General features: G+C 46.4%; 1 protein-coding gene across 1 annotated transcript; it reads right to left on the bottom strand.

Moving 5' to 3' along the window:
- Nucleotides 1-10,818: 10,818 nt before the first annotated feature.
- LOC142558528 (uncharacterized) lies at nucleotides 10,819-22,031 on the bottom strand. The gene is made up of 4 exons (XM_075670662.1): nucleotides 21,467-22,031; nucleotides 17,981-18,198; nucleotides 14,480-14,879; nucleotides 10,819-11,095 (listed from the first exon to the last, which is right to left on the bottom strand). The coding sequence occupies exons 1-4, from the start codon at nucleotides 22,000-22,002 to the stop codon at nucleotides 10,837-10,839; spliced, it is 1,413 nt and encodes a 470-aa protein (XP_075526777.1). The 5' UTR covers nucleotides 22,003-22,031; the 3' UTR covers nucleotides 10,819-10,836.
- Nucleotides 22,032-25,735: the final 3,704 nt, after the last annotated feature.

Genomic DNA, 25,735 nt, shown 5'->3' on the forward strand with positions numbered 1-25,735 from the left:
TCCTCGACACAAGGGCGGCTCGGCGGTTCTGGTTGACCTAAGGTGTACCTAGTGCGTGCTTCATTGCACACATCACGTCGCAGCTAACTGACTGACTAAACGTGTTACCTAGTGCCTGCGTCGTTGGGCACGTGACGGCGCCGCCAGTGGGGAGGAGGTGACGTCACCAGCGTCTTGTAAGACCTCGGCAGTTACACAGAAGATGGGAAACGGTATAACAATATTAATTAGTAATAATTATGGTTAATTACGGTGAATTAAAGTTAATTAAGGAGAATTACAAAGAAGTAAAGTCAATTAAAGTTGGAATACGTTAGAGTAAGATGACTTATGGCTGAGTAAAGTAAATCAAGGTGGAGTGAAGTGAATGATGGTCTATTAAAGTGGATTAAGGTGAATTAAGGAGGAGTTGTGAAGTTATAGTAAGGTTGGGGGGGGGGGACCTTAGGTGAAGTAAAGGGAATTGAGGTGAGGTAGAATAAATGAAGGTGAAATAAAGTGGATTAAGGTAGATTTACATAAGGACACCTAAGAAGCTGCCAATATTTTTCCCGCGATGAGTTAAACGTTGACGTTATTACATCGGGCAGGTTTTTTATTTTGATTCTAATATTTTATATGCTGTATGAAAATGTACGATGCTTCTCCTTTCCGATGTGAGTCAGATGTTGCTTTACGTGTTACTGCAGAAGTAGAAAGCACAGCAGCTTCTTCAGAAGCTCAGTCATGGTTAAATCTCGGTGGAAAATTTTAAAGCGAGCATATACATGTGAAAAATAACAAGTTCCGTTGGCAACAGGGAAGCTGTGAAATACATGAAGCGAGATATACGCGACTAATGCAGCCACTCAAGCGAACACATGTCATGGGTAAAGCATCTAATTTCGTAAATCAAGTAACTTTAGTTGGTTTTCCCATCTGAATGAATCTTGTCGTAGATGATCGTAATTTGCTGGTGAGTTTTATTATTCTTTTTTTCTTCTCATGGACAACATGCTCCCGTGCCTGTATCACACGGTTCGGATCAGTCAGGTCGCTATCGTTGACCGTCCATGTCTAGGAAACGCGGCTTCATTATCTCTGCACAAGTTGATGCAGCAAATATCTTCCTTACATAACTTACCAGGCAACGTTGCCGGTCGAAAAGCGTCAGCACCAGGTTAAGCTTTATCGATCGTGCAATGCAGCGCCTTCGGGACCAGTGTGCGCCTTCGTCATAGCCTGCACAAGAAACTTATCTTGCCGCGTAGTCAAGTCTCGTTCGCATGCGCCCAAGTACGCGATTGCACGGGCGTCATATTGCTGTAATTTCCTGCTTTTAGCGTGGGAAAATGCCCCAAAGGAAGCACAAGGAAAATCAAAGCGTTATAATACGAAAGTCAGCACTAATGAACAACGAGGGACATCGTTCGAGATCAGTCAAAAATAAAACGAACCTCATAAATCGCGGGATGAAAATCTTCGCGTGGGGGAGCGGTGTCACGTGATCCCACTGTCGACGTACGAACGACCGCAGCGCCGGCGCTTCCAGCGGCGACCGTCCTGACCAACAGGTAAGCAGTGGGGAAATTTCAAGCGGCAGCAGCAGCAGCAGCAGCAGTGCCGTATTACTCCGCCTGGCGAGTGGTGGAAACAGTCTTTAGTAGGTCACTCTTTCATTTCGCGCCAGCAAGTTCGCCGCTGATGTTGAGGCACATCTGCCTAGCTTGAGTTGATATGAGTGCACATATGAGTGCAGGCTAGAACGTCTGAGCGCAGCGCCTCTTGAGAAGTCAAATTGCTACGGGAAAAAAAAAAGAACTTGGACAGATGCAAATGTTGATATAGGCGCGCGCCTATCAATGCTCACGAAATCATACCATTTCCTTCGTGTCCCTATAGGAAGGCCTCAGCATAATTCAGCAGGACAATCAAATCGACGTAACGCCTCCTGGCGAGCGCTCGTTTCCTATGGCTGTGCGTGCACTTTGTATTACACTTGGTTCATGCCATGTTCGTGTTAGGAACTGGGATCAAATTGATTCTTCATAATATTCCTGTTATTGCATGCAATTATATGCAGAAAGTGTGACTGGCAGAACTGGGTCCAGTTGTAGGCATCTGACGTGCAATGAAAGTAAATTAAAATTAAAAGTAGCGGTGACAGAGCAATGACGCAAAGCATTGCTTTTGGCGTTCGGTTTGAGTTTGTCCAGGGCGCTTCATAGCGTGAGGTCGGCAGTGGCCACAGCGCTAACTCAACTCAACTTATTATTTCTGCAGATGACGGCACCCGTGTTCGCTGGCCGAGCGTAACACGCTACCGTCCTGTTCCGCACTATCGTGTACAATGCTGCTGCTCCTCTCGAAAGGTTGTGTATGCTACGCGTGGGTGGAAGCTTCGAGGCCTATAAATACCGCTATACCGGTATCCAGACGGCTGCTGGAACCTTCCTGGTGATTGGATCATGGAGGTTACATTGTCTCCCATTATCTTCGTTTATGCGTTGACCTTCGATGCGGTAACGCAATTTTTCTCAACGTTCCAGCTCAAAAGAGCTTGGATGTTCAAGAATAGGAGGCTTGCTGCCTTTCTCTCTCGCGCTAGAAAAAGAAGCGTCAATCTAAATGTGTATTCACCGAAAAAGTTGTTGAGATTGTTCAGATCAGAGACGCCCGACAATCGTCCTGTGGTACATATTATTACAGATGGCAATCACAAACAGCACATAAAAACAAGGCGCCTTGTGAATTCTTCCGCTGCTTTCTTTTAAAAACACCTCCTCAACCCACCGCCCTACTCCACACACATCTTTTAGACAGTGGCCCAGTGAATCATCGGACTTCGACTGCTAATTTTATTATCAAAATGATACCTTAAGTAACTATTTCAATGCTTAGAGGATATTTAGATATGGGATCGACCAGTACGTTAACCAGAAAAGAAAGAAAAGCCGAAGCGCTTACGTAATGTGTGTCACTGCCCGAACGTTACAAAGCGGATCGTCATTATTAATCCTTTTGCAGGAAGGATTAATAATGCCTGCAAAAATTTAATGCTTGCAATAAGCTTTTTCTTTAGAGTGCGCTGCTCGTGAGACAAGGAGTCATTCGCTAGAATGTGTTCTCGCATTTAATTTTCCGTTCATGCGCCTCAATAGATGTTGCTCGTGTGTTTGGTTCATACAGTGAATGAATTCTGGGATTTTACGGCCCTAAAACCACGATTTGATTGCGAGGCACGCCGTATTGGGATATCGACTCCGGATTAATTTTGACTACCTGGTTTTCTTTAACGTGCCCCCAAATGCACGGGGCACGGTCTTTTTTTTTTTGCATTTCGCCCTCAATGAGATGCGGCCACCACGGCCGGGATTCGATCCCGCGACTCCATGCTCAGCAGCGCAACATCCTACCCACTAAGCCACCACGGCGGCTTCGAGTTCTTACGAACAAGCACTCTATATTCCCTTTTAGATGATATTGAAGTAGCGTGTTCCCTTTTTTTTCCTTTTCTGTTCTCTGGTGTCCCCATCTGCCTTGCTGACCGAATCCCTCGCTCTGCTTAGGCAACGATGAAGGAGGGATGATGTCGTATTTGCGACCGCAGAACGCTCGGCTGCTCCGTGTATTGCTCCAACGCAGGTGCACACAGGTGCCCGGGGTGGATGTTGGCCTTCGCTTCGCACGATATTGCGTTGGGTCGGCCAGCCGGTGCTGTCTGCGTCGCGAGAGGAAGAGTGGAGAGGAGCTATACCAACGGGTGCCCCGTTCCGAGAAAGTTTGGCGCCCGCCCGCCTCCTCGATATGGCGGCAGAACTCCGGTCACTTGCTTGAATGAGGTTTCAGTGCAGGTGCGCTTCGGAGACGCTTGCGAAAACAGCGTCGGCGTGTTCTTCAATCGAACAGGTATAGCTGGCTTACAGGTCCGCAGCGATGATAGTAAAATTTCTTTACTTAAAGGATGATGGCGATTAGAGTGAGAGAGGCAGTTTACCGATAGAAGGATGTGTTCGTATATATCGATGATTATATATTAACAATTGAAGTTTCGCGTTATGGCCACCAAGATATGCAAGAAAGACATAAGTTAGTTTCCAACGATTGGTTTTGGTGAAGTATGGTATTTTGGGCGAATAAACCTCCCAAGCTGGTATACACTACTAAGAATGAATGTTGGGAACACTCAAGCCATAAGAATACAAAGAAAGCACACAAAAAATCTAGAATTATCAGTTTTTTTTCTTTTATTTCTCTCCTCTTCCTTTTTCTTTCTTAAGGCGACGTCCAAGAACATTGCCGGCAAACTAGCTATAATATTGATATTGCTACAACGGTCTAGTAACAGTTTCAAGTGGCCCCGCAAAAAAGAAAAGCATCTTACTGTTCACTTTAGGCACTCAGTGAGCGTTTTTCATTGTCATTCTTCACCAGCCAATACCAAACATGGCTCACATTTATTACCTTTAAAATTTATTATTGTAATTTTTAGTTTTTATTGATAACTGTGAGTCGCTAGTCAATGTGGTCTAGATAAATCATTTAATCTCAGCTGTGTTAACCGGACGGTTACATCATCAAACACACTACGCAGTCCGCACCTATTACTGCCTGCTAACTTGCGAGTTTCTCAATACCTCAACAAATGGCGAATCGCGGCAGGCCAAACCGCTTTCACATTAATGTTCAAGGGAAATAGTACAACATGTCATCTTGCAGCGCTCGCGTTTGTTGATGTGCCGTGAGCACCATTAAACCTCTTTGGCGACGGCGTTCACATGGCCAGAACAGTACTCCACGATTGAATACAAAGAAAGCAATTTGGATGGAAGATAATTTCGTATTTACTTGTTCTTTTTTCTGCACTTCCATTGTTTATGGCGCATTGTTATAAAGAAATCCGTGCTTGTTCGAAGACTAAGTGGACTTACCGATTCGACCATCGCAAAAAAAGTTTCCGCAGCATCACACCCTTGGTCTGTTGAAGGCGATCCACTATCGGTTCGATGGCTTGTGTGATGTCTGCCTTAGGCTGGTAGAAGATTAGCTCTTTTCACGGGCTTTCCAATCATTCGATAAGTGTTCAGCACAAAGCGTATCACGATGCAAGGAATGTTTTCAAAGAAATGCGCGGATTTATCAGTGTGCAGGCCAATCGTTGGCATTTCTTCGATACTGCGCGGATTATTGAGAGAGAGAGAGAGAGAGTAAAACTTTATTCAATGTAAATAAAATAAGGCACGATGGTTGGAGCCCCTATTCCAGGGCCCCACTGGCACGAGCGGCTCGCTGGGCTTGGTCCAGAAGAGCCAACTGGCTCCCCCGACCCTCGTCCGCAAGCCATGCCTCCCACTGCCTATTCCTCATTAGTGGATGTTGGTGTAATATGGGACTGTCCATGTGCGGAGGCCTCCTGGGGCACTCCCATGTGATGTGTTTTAGTGTGGGTGTGTCTGTGCACCACGGGCACTCGTCAGAGAACCTCGTGGGGTGTATTCTGTGTAGGTGGTGCAGGTTGGGGTATGTATTCGTCTGAGTACGACGCCAGTTCCTCTCCTGTTCGCTGTTTAAATCGGAGTGAGGATGTCCAAAACGTCTCCGCTCCTGCCTTTGCTGTAGGAGGATGTCACGAGAATTCGGTGGAAGGACGTCGCTAGGCCATGCCGTTGCTCGGACGTTCAAACCTCGAGCAATACGGTCTGCCGTGGCGTTTCCTGCCAGTCGCTCGTGTGCCGGACACCAGACGATAGTGTGGTGCCCCTCTAGTTGAGTGCCTAAAATTTTGATTATTGATTTGGGTGCCGTTCCTTGTAAAAACAGGCGGCAAGCCGCTTGTGAGTCGGATAATATGACAGCCGAATTGGTTTGGCGCTCGGCGTCCTGAATGGCCAAGGCAATGGCTGCAGCCTCTGCCACGCATGCCGAGGCGGTTTTGAAGGATGCCGTTGTTACGTTGTTGTTGCATGTAGAGACTACGGTGAAAGTGTCTGAGCTGGCTCGACTGGCATCCGTATAATACACCCCCGGTCCCATGCCGAAACGTTTGTGAAGGGTCTTTGCCCTTGCTCTGCGTCGTCCGGGATGGTACTTGGGGTGCATGTTTTTGGGAATTGGGGCCACCGCGATGTGCGATCGAACATTGCGGTCTATCTGTGCCGTTTCCTCTCCGCAATACTGGGGTCTCAGGGGAAAGCCTAACCTCGCCAATACTTCCCTGCCCTGAGTTGAAGAACAAAGTCGTTCTTTCTGGGAATATAACGTCGCGACTGCGTACTCGCCAAAAGTATTGTGCAGGCCCAGTCCCTCGAATCTCTCTGTGCTAGTGTATTCGGGAAGACCAAGGGCGGCTTTGAAGGCTTTTCTTATTATTGCGTTTGCCTGTTTAATCTCTTGGTTTGTCAAGGCCTGATACGGAAGGGCGTATGTGAGTCGGCTAATTACGAATGCGTGAACCAGGCTGATGGTCTCTCCCTCAGTTAGGCCGTCTCTGCTTCTTGCCACTCTCCTTATCATTCTGGCCACGTTTCCTGTGACCGCCTTTAGTTTTTGTAGGGTGTGAGATGTTCCAGCATTCTGCTGTATCCACATCCCCAATATTCTGAGTGTCTCCACTTCCCGAATTGGCACCCCGTCGAGAGTCAGAGTGAGCGGCACCCAGTCCTTCTTTCTTGCGTACTTCGCACGCACCCGAATGAATTCCGATTTTTCGGGTGCGCATGCCATGTCCGCCGCCCTCGCGTATTCCACGACTGCGTCTATGGCCTTTTGAAGGGTTTCTTGCTTGTCCCCATAGGACCCCTGGTGAGCCCAGAACGTGATATCATCGGCATATATCGCACAACGGAGATTCGGGTGTTTATCTAGCTCCAAGGCTAGCTTTCTCATCCCTACATTGAATAGCAGTGGAGAGAGTATAGCTCCCTGAGGGGTACCTCTTTCGGGACAGTTGAAGGTGTCGGACCTTGTGGAGCCTAATCCGATTGTGGCCGTGCGGTGGCTGAGGAATGAGCGCACGTAGTTATAAATTCGCGTTCCGCAGTTCACCGCTTCCAGTCCCTCCAGAATAGCGTGGTGGGAGATGCTGTCGAAGGCCTGTTTGATGTCCAATGCCAGTACAAATTTATCTTCCGACCCTCTGTTGGGGTGCAGGACCTCGTGCTTTAGTAGTAGAAAAACGTCCTGCGCTGACACGTGGGGTCGGAAACCGAACATGTTTGAGGGGAACATGTTGTTTAGCTCTATGTGGTTCGAGAGCCGGACCTGCACAACCTTTTCAAAGAGTTTCCCCGCGCACGACGTTAGGGAGATGGGTCGAAGGTTGCTGATGTTACGAGGCTTACCTGGTTTTGGAATAAGAATAATTTTTGCTTCCTTCCATTCTTTTGGAAGGACGCCGTCCTCTGTCCAGACCGTGTCGTTAAAGAAATTGGTCAAGCTCTTTAGCGTGTCGTCACTTAGATTGCGAATCATTGCGTTCGTGACCTGATCTACCCCTGGGGTCGTGTTTTTCTTGAAGGAGTGTGCCGCTGCGTAAACCTCTTCAAAGGTTATAGGGGCGTCCAGTTCCGGTTGATCCTGACCTTCGTAAACGGGTTTGGTGGATTGCCCGGTCGGTACAGTTCCTACGTATATCTCTTTCATTTTGTCTATCATGTCAGCTTCCCGACCTTCAAACTCGTTTTCAAGCAGCTTAAGTGTGCGATTCGCGACTGTTTTTGTTCCTCCCGGGTCAATCATACTTCGAAGAATGCGCCATGTTTTCTTTGTAGTCAACGTGCCCCGAAGCGAGTCGCTGAACTGACGCCAATCGCTGTCGCTTAACTTTTGTGCGTATTCGTAAGCTTCCTGCGCTAGCTGAGCTATCCGTATCCTGAGTTTACGATTAAGCTTCTGCCTTTTCCACCTTTTTGTGAGGCCTCTCCGGGCTTCCCAGAGATGCAACAGGTGACGATCCACGGCTGTGGCCTCCGTTGTCGTATAATTACGCAATAAGAATTTCGAGGACACTTAAGCTCCGCCTTTAAGAGTCGAACACAATAGCAATCAAAGGTCTGCCGTGACTGCTTCTCATGCTTGCGGGCAACTGCAGCGTGTGTAACCGTAATGTTTGCCGGCAAACGCTGGCGGCGAACGCTATGCACGAAGGCGAGCTTTCTGGTAGAAACGCGGCGGAGGCGAGCGCCATCTGGAGGTGTTGCAAGAAACCAGGCGGGCCGCTTTATGGCCTTCGAGGTTTTTGCGCGCCGGCACGCGCAGTGCTCGGAGGTCATGGCCGCTCTATGAATGGTGAAAACGCTGGAATAGGGGTTCGTGTTTCTTTTTCTTTAGTTCCGTCTAACAGACTTGTGTTTTATCGTATATTCAAACTAAATTGTTACGCTATAATGTCTGTAGGTCGTGTGTGAGTCGTACTTTACGATTCTTTTGACATATTTCACCTTGAGAAATTCAATTCGTTCAGCAATTTCCTTGCGCTACAAGGACGGCGTCCCCGAGATGACGTCCGATGCTGGACACCGACGCTGGATTTTCTGCTACACGACGCCCTTAACGCTATCACGTTATAATAGCAGTCAACGTTCTCGTTGAATCTTTGTAGTGTACGGTACAGGATCCACCCTCGCTACACAAATAATCCCCGGGTGGATGTCTTCAGTGGCGTCGGGAAGCGTTGAAACGCTACTGGCTGTCTATTGACGTTGATTTGGCATAAGCGCCTCACGGATTCTTTGACTGAGCTGGCCCCCCAACATAACCTCGACGACAACGATGACGTCAAAAAGCTGTGCTTTGAGCCTTGTCTCATTATGGGTCTGTGACAGTATGGGTATGACAGTAAAAAAAAAACGGTGGGTTTTTTTCTGGACCCGTGGTACCACCCTTTTCCAATACATTCATGCACAGGCAACGTTGACTAAATCTCACTCATACGAGTCAGGTGTTTAATGAACTTCTGGGAGTAAAATGTCCCGGTGGTCCCGCGAGGAGCGAGCTTCTAAACATTCAGTGGCAATGTAGTGGTGAATGCGAGATAAAGGCCTTGGCATTACGTCGCACCTCTGAGGTCCCGGATACACGATTTAAAACGAGTTCACCACACAATGCTCTTCGAGGGGCGAAGTGGAACTGACGGTGGTCCGGAGCTGTCAGTACGTATGTATGTATGTATGTATGTATGTATGTATGTATGTATGTATGTCATCATCATCATCATCATCATCATCATCAGCCTGGTTACGCCCACTGCAGGGCAAAGGCCTCTCCCATACTATATATATATATATATATATATATATATATATATATATATATATATATATATATATATATATATATATATATAATCGTTGATGTATACAAGCTCTTCTGAACTCTATCCCCTCTCTACCACGTGACCGGCTTGCCACACTTCACACCGAATTTTTCCACTTTCACAGCTCTAATGCTAAGGCATTGAAACTGTCAGCTTATGCGAAAAAAAGGTGGCAGTGGTTTTAGGCGTGTTCTGCAAGCTCCTTAAAATATCGAAAGAAGAAATGTGAAAAGATAGCCCACCACACCTCACAGTGTTTCTCGAGCCAAGGACTACAACCAAGCACAGCACAAATGGGATATTTGTTTTATCTCGTCATTGCGGAAGACAACAAATAGATGAGGTTTGTAGTTTCGCTTCAAGTGCTCTCACAACGGTACTACTATACAAATACGAAAGTCATTCAAAGTTTACAACAAATACGCAGTTCCGATGTCTTGTTAATTCATGATCGATGCGCGGAACAGTGGCTGTTTGAAAAAAATCAAAAGCGGCTCAGTGTAGCAAGGCACTTTGGTGCATTTAGGTGTTACGACGCTCAAATGAAGCAATGAATTAGCGTTAAACGTTGTACAGCGTGGCACGTGTACTAAAAGTACAGTTCCATCTTCGTCTCTGCATTCAGGCAATGAAATGAAGCTTTTACTATAGCACACGTTAATAGATGGCCACTGCTTCCACAGACATGTAGCTGTAGCTTTTAAAATCTAACCGGGGTGTCTAAATAAAAAAAAGACGTTTTTGACCTTCTAAACACACCAATAGTCAGTCAAGCCCAGCTTCAAGAGCGATTGTCTCCCGTAGCTTTATCTTGGCATCAGGGGCATATACAATCTGGCATACACAATTGAACACATACAGAATGAATACATTCTGTAGATTCAATGCCCTTTAAGTAAGCCAGGGAAATTGTTTCGCGTTGCTCTTGCTCGAGCAAACAAAAAACAAATGGCCAGGAACCCGTCTCACGATGGCTGTCAATGGTAATGACATTAGCATTCAAGCAATGTAGAGACAACGTATTGCTGAAGACACGCTTGTGATGCGTGGAATGCGTGCATTAGATAATAACGGCTAGAGCGTCTTTGTGCTCATAGTTTTCCTATAGGCGACTTTGGGAAGGTGGCTCTATGTTCGTACACTCGGAATGGGCTCACTCCTGCAGAACGAATTACGCCGGAAGCACGGAAACAGTACAACCTACTAAAACCCCCAGCAATGTTCTTGTGCCTCTTCCTTCTGCTCTCAGTTCTCGTCGTCAGATGAATTCGCCGTGCCACGAACCACCTGATAGCACAGAGACGACCAGTCCTTCCTGCACTTGCAACACTTGCATCCCTCTGAGCCGGCCACCAGTCGTGTGTCGCGAGCGAACCGCGGACCAAGCTGCCGACGAATTAAAATAGCTATCAAAATTGGGGGAATGCCATAGAGAAAAAAAAAAGAAAGTCGTAGGGAAGACGACTAGCGTTAATAATCAGAAAATGTGATACGAAACAACAAAAAAATAACGAATCGGTAATTCATATATTCGTATAAACTTTCTAAAAGTCTCCAACCGCCTGGCCGAATTCCGTGGGCACGGCATCCGGCTGGTCATCCACATCGAGGTCTCGGACCCTGTTGAGAGGGAACGTGACATTCTCCTCCTCCTCGCTGTAGGGCTGAGTGCGGCGCTCGGTGACAATGCCGGTCCCGTAGCGCCTCTTGTCGCTCTGACGCCACACGTGGAACAGGTAGGCGATGCAGGCCGTCATGAATATGAGAAGCATGCACTTGCCGATGTCTCGGATGCAGTCGCGGCTGCATGGAACCAAGAAATCCGTGAACCAAGACTAGTTGTAACAGCCGGAATACCGACCGGTTTTTTTTTTTTAACTTGCGTCTAACTACTCGTAAGAACAACAGCATTGCTTGTTGCGCCCGCTTTATGTTGCACTTAAGTGCAGCTTCCCCAAATTTAACCTGCTGTATCCAATGGTCGCTATTTGGCCGCACACTGCTTTTCAGCTCGTGTATAGCAACGACACGTTTAACATTCAAAGGTCAACTGCAACAAAATTTCTGTCCGCATAAGAAGGCTATGTGTTCAGAAAATGTGCGCGCGGCGAAACAATAACATGGAATTTGAGAGCGCGTGCCAAACTTCGTTCAGGCGCCCTTTAACGAAGCATGCGGCTTCTGTATAAACGGCACTGCGCATGTGCGTCATTTAATGCTCGCTTGCAACTTCTTGCCTACGGCCATATCTTACAGCACTCCGTCGGAATCTCGAAGATGACAGAGAATTACGCCACAAGAGCGGTGTCCCTTTCGGCCGTTGTTACTTACGACAATTCACTGCACCCCACGCCGGTCGAAAGGGGCAGCGCTGTCCTAGCGTCATCGTCATCCAGATCAGCCTTTCTTTTCAATGTCCGCTGGCAGTGGCGAAGGCCTTTTCCAGGGATCTTAACTTAGTTACCCCTGTCTCGCGCTAGTTGATTCTAACTTGCGCCTACAAATTATCTAACTTCATCACCCTACCTAATTTCCTGCCGTCCTCGACTGCACTTCCCTGTTCTTGGCACAAATTCTGTAGCTCTAATGGTCCACCGGTTGTCTACGCCACGCATTACACGGCCTGCCCAGCTCCATTTTTTTTCTCCTAATGTCTACTAGAATACCGGCTATGCTTCTTTGCTCTCTGATGCACACCGCTCTATTCCCGTCTGCTAACGTTACGCGGATCGTTTTTCCTTCCATCGATCTTGTCCGTAACTTGTTTTGGAGTTGTATTAATAGCCCCCAAGTTGCCGCTCCATGCGTTGGCACTGGTAGAACGCAATGATTGTACACTTTTCAATTAGTGTAATCCTAACGTAATTTTTTCTGCAGTCATCGCGATTCCTAAAGCACGCTGGCAACAAGTGGGCGTATGAACGTAAGGGGGCACGCATGCGCACTGTGTCGACAGAAGGCGCATGCCTCGTTAAATGGCGCAAGAATGCGCTTTGGCACGCTGCTCACACATCCAGTATTATTTTTGTCTACGCCTGCACATAGAGATCAAGCTCCCTGTAAAATCTCAATCCTTAAATACTAGTACGGGCATCAATAAATGCTCACCTAAATAGACTTGTCTGTTACGGTAATATATATATATATATATATATATATATATATATATATATATATATGGTACTATTATACTATTACTAGATATACTATTAGCGCTTGTCTGAACTGACGCAAAACCCCGAATGCTTAAATCAGCGCGGTTTCTCGGGATGACCTTCGAGATTAGGGACTGCACCCACCACGACTACCCACGGGGCACAGAAACATCTAGAAAGGCGACGTGCTGTTGTTTACGTTATATTCGCTAAACTCCAGACGTACCCGTCGTTTGCTTAGTTGCTATTTAAAGGCTCATACAAGGAATGATAAATCATTACGAGCCCTGCAGCTGTTCAATAACGGGGCTGTTTGGAAACGTTGGCAAGACATGACGAAACACTCCAGCCGTTCAACCAGACGAGGATGGTGAAAGCGCTCGTGTGCCTGTATTCTTGCACCGTCATCGTGTCGTTGTGCGCTCGAGGTTTTTCTTATTTTTTGGCCTGCAGCTGTGCTTTCAACAGCCTATTCCACTAATTCATAGCAAATTTCGCAAACGTAAAAATTTACTTGCAGGCGGCGTTTAAGGGAAACGAAGTGGCAATCTGACTTCATATTGTGGTATACAAGAATAACGTGTAGGTGCGTCATTATGTCTAACTCAAAAACAAAAATAGAACTTGCAATACCGTCCAAAACGTACAATACCATTTTTTTTTGGCTTACAAGCTGCAATAAGGGGCGAACCGGTTCGCCTTCCGTGTTGAACGACGTGCAACAGTGAAGACATCTGTGTATATCAGGATTTTACTACGCGCCGCTGCGCATTTTCGAAAACCAGCCTTCGAACTTCTGAATAGGGCACGTAAGTGGCGTATAAATAACTTTGGGTGTTCGAATGTAGCATTAAAGTGCTCTCGAGATGTGTATCTCTCTACAATAAATAAATAAATAAATAAATAAATAAATAAATAAATAAATAAATAAATAAATGAACATTGAAGTTACATTTCCAACACCGTTCTTAAGAGTTTAGACTTATTACCTAACCTGTGCTTGTTGCGTTCAGTGCAGAAAAGCAAGTGCTATCTAAATTAAGGCGTTGACAGTATTGTTAACCATACCCTGACAGTTATGGTTATGGTTATGGTGGCAGTTATGGTTGGTGTATTACAATCATGGCCCGGTGGCGTATAAGAGCCTATGGCTCGTATCAGTGACGTGGATGAACTGCTTATCTTATGCGGAAGTGCTTTTGCAAGACTTCCTGCAATTCCGCAAACGTGAAGGTGTAACACAACGTCTGTACACCGTACAGAGCAACGCGGGGGATCCTCCTCATAAGTGTAGTGGTTTGCGAACAAGCAGTTACCGCGTCAAATGGCGCAGAAAGAAGCAAATAGTGCTCCGCCACAGTTAAGACTAAAAAACAACCGTCTAAGTATGCTTGCAGCGTGAGGCCAAACGTAGACGTGAGGCCAAACGAAGAAACACGGGAGAAAGGGGCAGCGATCTTACTTCCAATTGATTTTGTTCGCAGAAAGAACACCTGTATAAGGACTTTGCAATGAAAGCACCAAACGACGACGACGACTACTACTACTACTACTACTACTACTACTACTACTATTACTATTACTACTATTACTATTACTACTACTATTACTATTACTACTACTACTATTACTACTACTACTACTACTACTACTACTACTACTACTACTACTACTACTACTACTACTACTACTACTAATAATAATAATAATAATAATAGTAATAATAAAGAAATGCAAATGCACAGTAGCTAGATCGTCACCTCATAACACCGCACTGATAACGTACGTCATATCATGTGGTGCGATTCGGTGACGAACGCTGCTTCTGTACTTTTACTTTTCAGTTTGGTGCTTCCACTTGACGCGTCATATGAGACCATTCCTTCTGCAGATGTAACCAGTTGGAAGTAACTGCGCGGTCTGGTCGCTCTGTTGCCTCCGTCTGCGTTTAGTATTACTTAGCGCGTTTATGATGACCGACGAAACTGACCCAAACGTTTAAATTGCAAACGACAGCCTGTTGGGCGCTCACCGAGCTATGTAGGCCTCAAACTCTGTGGTGCTCATGTAGACACCCTCTTCTTCTTCTTCCTCTTCCTCCTCTCCTTCTCCTTCCTTACCCTCGCCGTCTTCCCCCTTGCCGTCATCATCCCCCTTTTTCTTCTTCGGCTTCTCTTGCTCGCTGCTGTCCTCGTCTTCATCGTTAGACTTTTTCGTCTTCTTCGGCTGCTTCTTCTTGGGTTCCTCACTGCCAGACTCATGAGAGCCTGAGTCCGAGCCCGGCGCCTTTTTCGAAGCGGCCTTGGAAGCCGGCTTGGGAGCTGACTTCGCAGCCGCCTTCGAATCTGGCTTGGCCTTCGAGGCGGCCTTGGCGCCTGCCTTGGAGGCTTTCCCTTTGGCTACCTCGTCGGAACCGCCTTTCTTCACTTTTCCTGTCGAGTGAGAGGCGCAATACATCCACCACTGGCAACATTTGATTAACTCGTCGTTTGATTGGTTGGACCGATCATACCACCGATTTAGCATTAGGACCTAAGCTACTATTGGAAAAAAAAATGGTCATGTTTTTTTTAATAGATAGCTCTCCAGCCTGTAATTTCGATGTGTGGTTTAATTTTTTCATGTGTAAGAAATAATAACATTACCCTTTGATGCAACTCGTTAAGATAATGATTTAGCTTCAGAGCTCCTATCTAATTTTTCGGTAATAGAGAAATCGTGTCTCGGCTAGCAGTGTTTCGATTTTGATGAGATTTCTTGCATATACTAGAAAAACGGGGAACGTAGTCACTATAGAAATCACATTTGTGCTTTCGCTGTCACCTTTTAAAAAACGTTTTGTTGAATACGGCAGAACTGAAAAATAGGAAAAAAAATAAACAAAAATATCAAGTTTAGACCTATAACTATAGGCTATAGAAGTGATCTCACAATTCTGGAAATTGCACTTATTTGTAAATCTAAAGCGCACAAGATTCAGGTAAAATACACCGCTGTGAAATGTAAAACTAAACCGCGAGGAAGACGTTCCGAAACCATCGTTAAATCGAACAGTTTTATTTGAACCTGGAAATTCCTGAACCAAATTTGTTCGCTTTAGATTGTCTGGCAGATGCGTTTTAAAGAACTGCGATAGCTTCTTTTTAGTGCAGAGTTAAGCATTTGTCACCTTCGCGCTTTAGTATTTTTCAAAATAATTTTGCCAATTTTGTCAATTTCTGTAAAAAAAGAAAAGGCCAGGGCGCATATTAAATGCTTCTAAGAGTCCCCGCAAAGCAATGTTCTCTGTCAAATTGAACAAATATTATTCAGATCACTTGAGCGGTTGTCTCGTAAGAGCATTTCTATGTATTAACGTGTATTCGAATAGGCGGCATTGGATAGATAGATGGATGGATGGATAGATGGATGGATAGATGGATGGATAGATGGATGGATAGATGGATAGATAGATGGATAGATAGATGGATGGATAGATAGATGGATGGATAGATAGATGTATAGATAGATAGATGTATAGATAGATAGATGGATAGACAGATAGATGGATAGATAGATAGATGGATAGATAGATGGATGGATAGATAGATGGATGGATAGATGGATGGATGGATAGATGGATGGATAGATGGATGGATAGATGGATGGATAGATGGATGGATAGATGGATGGATAGATGGATGGATAGATGGATGGATAGATAGATAGATAGATAGATAGATAGATAGATAGATAGATAGATAGATAGATAGATAGATAGATAGATAGATAGATAGATAGATAGATAGATAGATAGATAGATAGAACTCCAACCTAAAACTTCCTCTTAAAAACTCGCACCGTGTGCAGGGCGGCTTCGGACGTCACGTTTGACAACCGCTCACGTCATCGAAACCTGTTGTTCCGTTCTCGTCGTATCAGAAACCGCTGACGCGTACACGCTATGCATACTCTGACCATGCTCCCTCAAGGCCGAGTCCCTTCAGGGCGTCCACGTAGCGTTGAAGGGACAGCGGTTTGTTCTCTGCTTAGAAGAGAGACGCACATGCGAAAGTGCCACGTTGGCCGCTTTCGGCAACGGTGTCGTTTTACGGCCTTCCGCTAGCGCCACCGGCCTTGTCTTCTTTCTAGTGATGCAGAACTACCGACGGTTGAAGCATTAACTAACTATTCATTGTAGAAAAAAAAAGAACTATTGCTAGTACTTCACCCTTAGGGAAAAATTACACCCTTTTGCCACAAAAGAATAATCGCCATCTGTCTTTGTCGCATTTCCTTTCTTAAACTCGGCGAGCCCGGTACTTCCCAGTAAAGAACGGCATGCCTGTTATCAGCATGACATAGGATTCCCGACAGGGAAGTAGCGGGCGCGGCGCTTTCAAGAAAGCAAACGCAAGCAAAGCAGATGACAATTACCGTTTTGTGGCAGATATACACACCAAAGGGTGTACCTTTGCCTACACTCTAAAAAAAGTTTACGCCCTTTCGGGGTATGTATTTCTCATAAAACAATAACCTTCATCTGTCTTGCCCGCATTTCCTTTCTTGAAAACGCTGCTCGCGATACTTTCCTGTCGAGAATGCTCTGTCATGCTGATAGCCGCATGCCGTTCGTTACTTGGAAGTACCGGGCTCGCAGCGTTAAAGAAAGGAAACGCTGGCAAGACGGATGACGGTTATCCTCGCGTGGCAACTATACACCCCATACGGTGCAGCTGTCTTTAGAGTGTAACAGTGTATAGCTCACTGTAGATAGTGATAGTACTGTAGAGCGCGCTATCAGTATTGCTGTCGATAATGCACCGTCGACAAGCTAAGATCACAAGACTTGCCACACTAGAAAGCTGCATTTTAACGACGCTGCGGTTTCCCGACCTGTTTCTAGCTGTGTTATGGGCACATGGTGGATCGTAGTGCTGTGATTTCAGGCAGTTATCGATAGCAATACTATTGATAATACTATGAATGCTACTTTTGACAATTTTTTTTAGCACACGCCGATAGTTTCATAGTGAATTGCTATCGTAATACCATGGACAGCTCTATCAATATTAGTATTGTTAATAGCCTTTTTATTACACTACTTATGGTCTTGAGAAACTAGAGCTACTATCGACGGTCCATTTACAGACAATTTTCGTCACTGGTTCTTTCGCGCCGAAAAGCCAAAATTAATCTGATCGTTGGCGTCCGAATTGAAATCACGTGAAACCTATGCTTTCCCTACGAGCGCTTGCGTAAATCGGAAGGGATTTTTGGAGCGCACTTCGTTGCTTCGAGGTTTTTTGAAGCGACAGGCGCTTCGACTGTGTGGGGGCGAATATAAAGGAGTTCATTAACGTCGAAGATTACTTGAAGCCGGATTTCCTTAAATGCAGGATTCACTGCAAATCCTTACCAAGTATAAACACCGTAACGCTTTAATAAAAAAAAATCTATCTACAATAAATTCCTGTTTCTTCCTCAGTGACATGTTATATCAAAGGCGATTATCGCGTGACCGGAAGTATACCTTCGCTTTCAAAGTACAAACCTGTTGACTTGGAACTGGACGACTTGGCGTACGACGACTTGCCGGCGAAGAACTGCTTGAGCGTTTGCTTGGCTCCCCTCTCGTGACTGCCTGCTCTAGAGGGCGCCAACGAGCCCCCTCTTGAGCTCGCTCTTGAGCTCGCTCTTGAGGCCATCTTGGAAGGGGCCCTGGAGAGCCTGCCCGGTGACTTGCGGGTCATGTCTCCTTTCATTAGGCTCCTGGAAGGTAAGAAGAAGTACGTGGCACCCGCCACGATTAGTGCATCCGAACAGCTCCATATTTGGGCTCCAGGGTATGGGATGACACTGTAATATGCACAGAAAAACTTGCATGGCTGACGAAGGCATTACACTCACTCACTCACTCACTCACTCACTCACTCACTCACTCACTCACTCACTCACTCACTCACTCACTCACTCACTCACTCACTCACTCACTCACTTTATTTGCCTCAGTCAAACGATCACAAAATCGATCAAATAATCACGCAATCATAATCAATGAATCCAATACTCAAATAATCAAATAATTAGTAAGTCAAATAATTAATCAATCAAATAATCAGTCAGTCATTTTCTCTCTACGAAGAAATACAGAGGGGTCTCTGAATATAAGGTGGCTGGACAACGTGTCAAGTTCACAGCCCTTTAAATACTTCGGCATCGTGGATAAAAAAAAAATATTTGAAAAATATATTATACACTTAGCATACACGAATACAGATGATATATGCTAACCGCGTTATCTCTGTGGTGGAGGGGAGGAACTGACAATTTAAGACATTCTGACTCACTGCATGTTTGAAAGACGGAAGCAGTAATCGGTGAGGTCTGTGAGTTGCTTGCGCAATGCTAATATTGTGCTTCCGCTTTTGGCTATGCTTCTGCTTAACGCTCGCTTTTTTTTTTTCACATTATTCACAAATAATACATCGGTAGCTGACGCCTTAGGAAAGGAATAACAAGGATTCAAATAGTTTACGAAATTGCGTGCACAATATAACTGCACAAACTGTGCAAACTATAGTCGCCTCAGCCTAACTGGGCATGCCGGAAGTCTGTACTTTATTTTTGGCATATTTCTTTACATAATTGCGTCTGCTGGGCTGCATACGGCAACACAATTTTCGACCGTGCAAAAGATTATTTCTCGTTAATGTAGATATACAGCAACCTCAAGGGAAGACTTCACGTTTGAAGCACGCACAGATGGGACACAATAAGAGAAAGATAGACGCTTGTTATATTAAGATTTAAAGAACAGTGGTGATTTAGTTGCAAATACGATAGAAATGCCCAAGCATGACTTCCACATATAAAGCGTGCTTTCGCTAACTTTGGCTAGAGTTTAAAAATGTGCCGATTGACTCTAAGACGAGGCGTGCGAATACATGTTGCTCGCACGTGTATGTAGCCTGTCACGCCATATTTCGTATTTTGCTTAGTTAGATAATTAGTCAACATTAATTAACCAAATTCTGAAGCAACGAAGCTACAGAAAAAATTCCGATTAGAAACTTGCAGAGCGGTTTGCAAAACGTCCGATTAAACAGTTTCTTTCTGTCTATTAGGCATTATTGTTTTCCAGCTTACTGCAGATGCCCACGAAAAAAAAAAAAAACACCACATGACATGCCCGCTTGCGCATCATATTTGAATTGCTCCCAAACGGCACGCGCACAAACATAGCATTTAGCCGGGCAATACTATACTTATACGGGTACACAAATACTTACTAGATAGAAAGTTAGAAACTCTCTAATCGGATGTTTTGCAAAGCGCTCTACAACTTTCTAATGAGAATTCTTTTGCCGAGCTTTGTTGCTTCAGAAGGTCGTCAATCATTCTTGACTAATTGAGAATTTAAGAAAAATACAAAAGGTAGTTCGACGTACTACACACAAAAGTGAGCAACCCACGTCTTAGAGTGCATCGGCATATTTTTAAACTCTGGCTAATGTTAACTGAAACACCCTGTCCCTGCGCGTGTGCGTGTGTGTGTGTCTGTGTCCGTGCGCCCTCCTAAGCTCTCCCATTCCCTCCCTACCTCTACTATGTGACCGACTTCCCAGACCTAACGCACACATTTTTTTTTCACTTTGACACTCCTCATGCAACCGCATTAAATATGCACGCCACGCTAGCACATAGCGGAATTGACGCATGGCCTAGGATAACGAGAAATAGTGGGGTACAGCGCGTGACCTCCGAGATGTTGGCGTCGGCTGCAGTGCGCTGAAAATCTCCGAGGCGATGTGATCCGTGGTATTTCCGTTTGACCCGCGGCCCACCACGCGCAAGCATTGTCTGCTGAGGGGCTAATTAATGCGAAAATTAAACAACGGACACTCCTTCATATTTGCAAGGTTGCTCCCACGTATAAAATGCTCGCCTACAGTAACTTTCACCAGAGGGAATTTTGTGAAAGTTTGTCTTTAAGCGCTTACAGCCTTGAGTGAAAAGTGGAGTGCCAGTCACGTTTAATAACGCCGCGATAAAATGAGTAAATTGAAAGTGAAAAAAAAGCAGATCAGACGGCTGATCGGCCTCCGCCAAACAAGCACAAGAGTGTTAGCTGTTTCGCCTCTGTGTTTCGCGTTTGTCTATAATTTGATTCTCCATTCACCTGCTTCAATTGATTGTCATTCACGCGGGTCTCCAAAGGCCGGCTTTACTGCGTAACTAACCAACAGCGTGGCGACACTCAAGGCGATGGTGACGGTCAATGCGCGCCATTTTGTCACCGAAAGTGGAGAAAATTAACCTGTCCGTAATCATATTAGCCTTCACGGAATAGCCTTTAATAGGAGAGGTTCGCATTATTAGCCGCGTTAGTGGCGCGATCCTGTGGCGCATTCTTTAAAGAGAAACGATTGAAACCTATTGTTGCAGTGACGCTTAACGCTGTTGCAAAGTTCCGGTGGTACACAGTCGTTGGAACTGCATACATTTTCTAAATTTTATTTAACATTTCAATTACCTTCTAACTTCGACGAAGCGTTGAAAAATGCCGCTACCTGCGTTACTACGACCATCTACGTTTATGGAGAAGCTATGTCTCGGAAATTTTATTGCGTATGGCAGCTACTAAGCGTTTACGAGTTGCCAGGTTACGGAAGCCTTGGACGGAAGTAGCAAAACAGGTAGTGAACCGCTGCGATGCTTTTCCCAACTACAATGAGTTCGAAATATTTTTCTTTTGCGTCCTTGTTTTCGTTGATAAGTCATAAAAGGATTCAATAATAAAGATCACGTCGCTGACAACCTATTGCAACCAGTGGTTATGTAGAAAATTGTAGGTCACTGCAGCATTAGCTTTGTGTGGTGTCTGGTTAAACGCGTGTCACAAGATATCAGTACCGCGTTGCTGCTGCCGTGAACCACTCCGACAGCGAGTATTTAGCAAAGGGTAGTACGTTTAAAGACAAACCAAAACAACTTAATTTCTAATGCTAAAAAAAAGAAGAAAAGAGCGAGAACGCACCTTTGCTTCAACTTGTGGTGCACCTTGCTTTGAGCCTTGCTGGGTGCCCTGCTGGGCGTCTTGCTGCCCGCCTTGCTAGCCGATTTGCTAGGAGTCCTGCTCGGAGCCTTGCTCGGAGTCTTAGGGGAGGCCTTGCTCGGAGCCTTGCTCGGAGTCTTAGAGGAGGCCTTGCTGGGCGATTTATTGGCAGCCTTGCCGGATACCTTGCTGGGCGCCTTGCTGGGCGCCTTGCTGGACGGCTTGCTGGGCGCCTTGCTGGACGCCTTGTCGGCAACCTTGCTGGATGCCTTGCTGGGCGCTTTACTGGTAGCTTTGCCAGATACCCTGCTGGTCGCCTTGCTGGGCGCCTTACTGGAAGCCTTGCTAGTTGCCTTGCTGGTAGTCTTGCTCTCTGGCGAGTTGGAGGCCATGCTCTCGGCTTTGCTGGCGCCCTTGTTGGAAGCCTTGCTGGTAGCCTTACTCTCTGTCGCGCTCGAATGCGCGCTCTCCTCATTTCTGGACTTCTTGCCCTGGGACTTGTCCTTGCCCTTCGCCATGATTCAGGAGGCTGCTTGCACAGCGTATCGAACCGCCAGCCTCTACTGCCGTCTTCTTCTGTCTCGAGGACAAGAGCTGGCTCGTGCCCACGAGCTGGTGATGATGGCTATAGAAGAACAGCCCGAACGGAGCAACAAGGAGCCTGCCGGCGTCTTTAGAGAAAGAGAAAGCTGAGGCTGGGATCGCGGCAATAGGGTGCGCAAGCATGTGGGGCTTGGGCTCTTTATTCGCCTCCATGTTGGCGATTAATGGACGTCTCAATTTCATTTCGGGAGCACCAGTATTTTTCGTTACTTTTGTTGGCGCCGCAAAGGCTGGGGCCGCCCCTCCAGAGAGCTCCCTTCACATGGGGGGTATGGCGAACTCGGACCAGCTGCGGAAGAGTGGCTCAGTCGGAGGTGTTGTCACGTGAACCCCACTGCTATTGACGGACCTGCTGCAATAACCGGATCTCAACGCTCCCCTGGTCACTTCGACTACCTCACGGCGAAAGGAGCTGAACTGTCCAGTTTGCACGGTATCATTCTTGTGGCCACGGATGGAAAGACCCTCGACCAGAAAGTAAAATTACGGGGCTTTACGTGCCGTAGCCGCGATCTGATTATAAGGCACGTCGTAGTGAGGGACTCCAAAATAACTTGTACCACGTGGGGTTCTCAACGTGCGCCTAAATCAAAGTGAACATGTGTTTTCGCATTTCGCCCCATCGAAGTGCGGTCGCCGTGGTAGGGATTTGATCACGCGACCTTGTGCATAGCAGCCTAACGCCCTAGCCACTAAGCAACCATGGCGGGTTCGACCAAGAAGTTGTAACGGTGCATGACTAAAACGAAAAGATCCTGTACGCCTTAGCGCAAGCCCTGTTCGGGATGGAAGAACATCGACAGGCCGCCATCACGCATGCTCAAGTAGCTGGAAGCACGCCGAGTAACGTCATCCTTCAAGGTTCCGCAGACTCTCCGAGTCAGGAGGAGGAACCGAATCATAGCTCTGTATACCAATATTCGACGGTAATCTGAGTTGATGGCAGTCCTTCTGGGATACACAAGAACACCGCGCAGTCATGCATTGAAAACTTGCTTACGTACTTGACCTGTAGCGCTAAAACGACTATCGAGGGTATCCGGCAGGCAGAGCAAAACTACTACATCGCAATCAAGACGCGCACTGATCACTTCGTCCGCCGTGGTCTTTTTGTTAATGGCACCATGGATTATGTGTTAGCGCTGACACGCGTGAAGAGCTCATAAGATATTCCGAACGTTGGCTTACTTCACGACAGCGTAATTTCGTGTCAGTGCTTTGGAAGTTTCAGGAGCGTTCCCGAAACGGAACACCATGCTACTTAACCACGGTTCGATGTGATGCTCACCCGAAGACTTGGCCATTACGTGCCAACATAAGGCTGAGGAAGCTGAGTGCGCATTCAGCAGCGCAGAAATTGCCGACGAGAAAATGCTGCTGGCGAAGGAGCTGTTTAAGTTCCTTCGCAGTGCATATGGTAATCCGGGAGAAGTGGCGGCTCACAGAGCCGTCGGTGATCGTCGGACGTTGAAACATGAGCCTTGATGCCAGAAAACGACGTGTGTGGCGCACGACACACCTCTTCGGCTTAAGTACTAACATGATATACCTTACCGGTTGAGCCCAGTTTGCCCTCTGTAAAACAGCGAGAGGCGCAACATTGGAGTCTACAATGACAACCTGTCGCAGACGACAATAGGGCAAGGCTGCAGAAGGCTAACTGCTGTTTCCGCTGTGGAACGCGTTACTACATCGCCAGATTGTGAAGTCCCGCAGTCTCACGCGTGGCAAATGCCAGCGCCGTTAATTACCTGTCTACTCTGTGTGATATCGCCAGGCTAGCCAGTGGCGCATGCATGCTCAATCCTTCTTTTGCATTGGTTCAGTGGTGGATCGCCCCGTGCAAAAACTGCACGTCCTCAGAGAGTCGGATTCCCCTTGACCCAACGTTGAAGTATGTAAAAACCAGCAGAAACAGACCGATCACACCGGCACCGAGGTTAGATCGGACCCTAAGGATACGGACGCGTGCAGTGCTTAGCCTCTTCCCCTCCGTATTGGCAATAAACGAACGTCCCTATTTCAAGTCTAGTGCACCAGTCCTTTTGCTAGAATGAGTGTTTCCCAGGCTATGGCCCGTACTCGCAACGGGGTATCCGGCCAAGAAGCGGGAGCGGTGGGTATAGAATAGAATAGAAATGTATAAATTACAGGCAATAGAAAACATAAAGAAGGGAAGCGCAAGAAGAATCGTGCATAACTTGCGGAAGATGAAAGAAACAAAACTCGGAAGTTGCTTGAGAACTTCTGGGAAATTAAAATCTGGAAGAATCCACCTGCCAATGAATGTGGACGTCAGTGCGATTAGCATTGAAGCCACGTAGCGAGGCACAGTGAATTTATTGCTATTACGCCGAAGCGTGATGTGCATGAGGCGCTTATGCAGGCGGGCTCCTCCTCTCTCGCGCTACCGGGTGGACGCGCTGCGCCCTCTAGCGGTGTCGTCACCAAGTCAGCGCGTGGCACGTGGGTTGATACAAATTTTTCTTTGTTGATAGTGTCTGTCCATCTCGGGACCAATATAACAGTGGGAAGGTACATACAATAATATACAAACGGCTCACGATCGAGATGACAACAAAGCAAGTCGCAACAAACACGCATACGATAAGCCATCATTAGGTTGCTACGAGTATGGTATGCTATGAAAAACTTTATTCGTGTCCTTCAGGTCGCGCTGGATTCCTAGCGTGAAGCGGGCCGCTCCGAAGTGCAATAAATCATACTTAGTCAGACAAGCACAACGAATATGCAGAACATACGCACAAAATATAAGTACAATTCCTCACAATAGACATGGCAACAAATCAATAGCTAACGAGTATGTATAAGGTGCCTGCTTTCCTAGGTACTACGAAATACGATGCCTACAATATGGCTTCAATACGCGTGTGGCAAGTTCGGTTTCGCCCATCACCGGGGGAAACTTAAGTGGTTCCCCGGTTCATGGACGAACATACCGTACCCGGTGACACATGGACAGTGTGCCCAAGTTGGCGTGAAGAAAGTTTTCTTGTAACATCTAGCCTGTGCCTAAATTAGGATTCTCGCGTAGTCTTTGTGTTTCCCTATTTGTGGTCTACTACTTACGCATGTGTTAAGTCTAACATCGGCATTTTGTGAATGCCAGGTGGGCGGACCGCCGATCTTGGGTGTCGATGAGTGTGTGGTGGCGCAGGGCACGCGCCTACGTGTTCGCACTTATGTGCGCGTCCATTGCAACGACAATATTTACCGAGCACTCCGTAACGAACGGCACCCACGCGTTGCCACCAAGCCAACATCACCGAAATGTCTTCAGGAGTCGTCGATGACAATTTTCGAGGGGTCAATGAACTTCTATCGCCTTCCATGAAAGTACCGCATGGTACTAGTTGATGCCGTGGTCCTGTTGGTCTCACAGGCAATATGACATGCGATAAACACGTAAACTAGGCTGGTCGTTATGTTAGGGCACGTTTGATCCACCAGCAATCCACTGGTTAGAGATCTGCAGCCGATAGGCATGCATCTTCATTGGATATCTTCACACATTATACCGAAGAAAACAGCTGTTTGATTTCTACTTTCGAAAGTTTGGGCTTAAGTGACAACCTTTGAAAGGCCTCCATATTCTTGTCTGGAAAGCACGTGCTAGTAATGAAGAGT

This window comes from Dermacentor variabilis, chromosome 9, assembly GCF_050947875.1.
Source record: "Dermacentor variabilis isolate Ectoservices chromosome 9, ASM5094787v1, whole genome shotgun sequence".
Lineage (NCBI taxonomy): Eukaryota > Metazoa > Arthropoda > Arachnida > Ixodida > Ixodidae > Dermacentor > Dermacentor variabilis.

What these genes read in the sequence shown, in the direction of transcription:
- LOC142558528 (XM_075670662.1), bottom strand. Translation starts at nt 22,002, where the DNA reads ATGGCGAAGGGCAAGGACAAGTCCCAGGGCAAGAAGTCCAGAAATGAG. An exon ending in CACCACAAGTTGAAGCAAAG is followed by an intron (nt 18,199 to 21,466) that starts GTGCGTTCTCGC and finishes CTTACCTTCCAG; the next exon opens with GAGCCTAATGAAAGGAGACA. An exon ending in TTTGAGGCCTACATAGCTCG is followed by an intron (nt 11,096 to 14,479) that starts GTGAGCGCCCAA and finishes GGTTCCATGCAG; the next exon opens with CCGCGACTGCATCCGAGACA.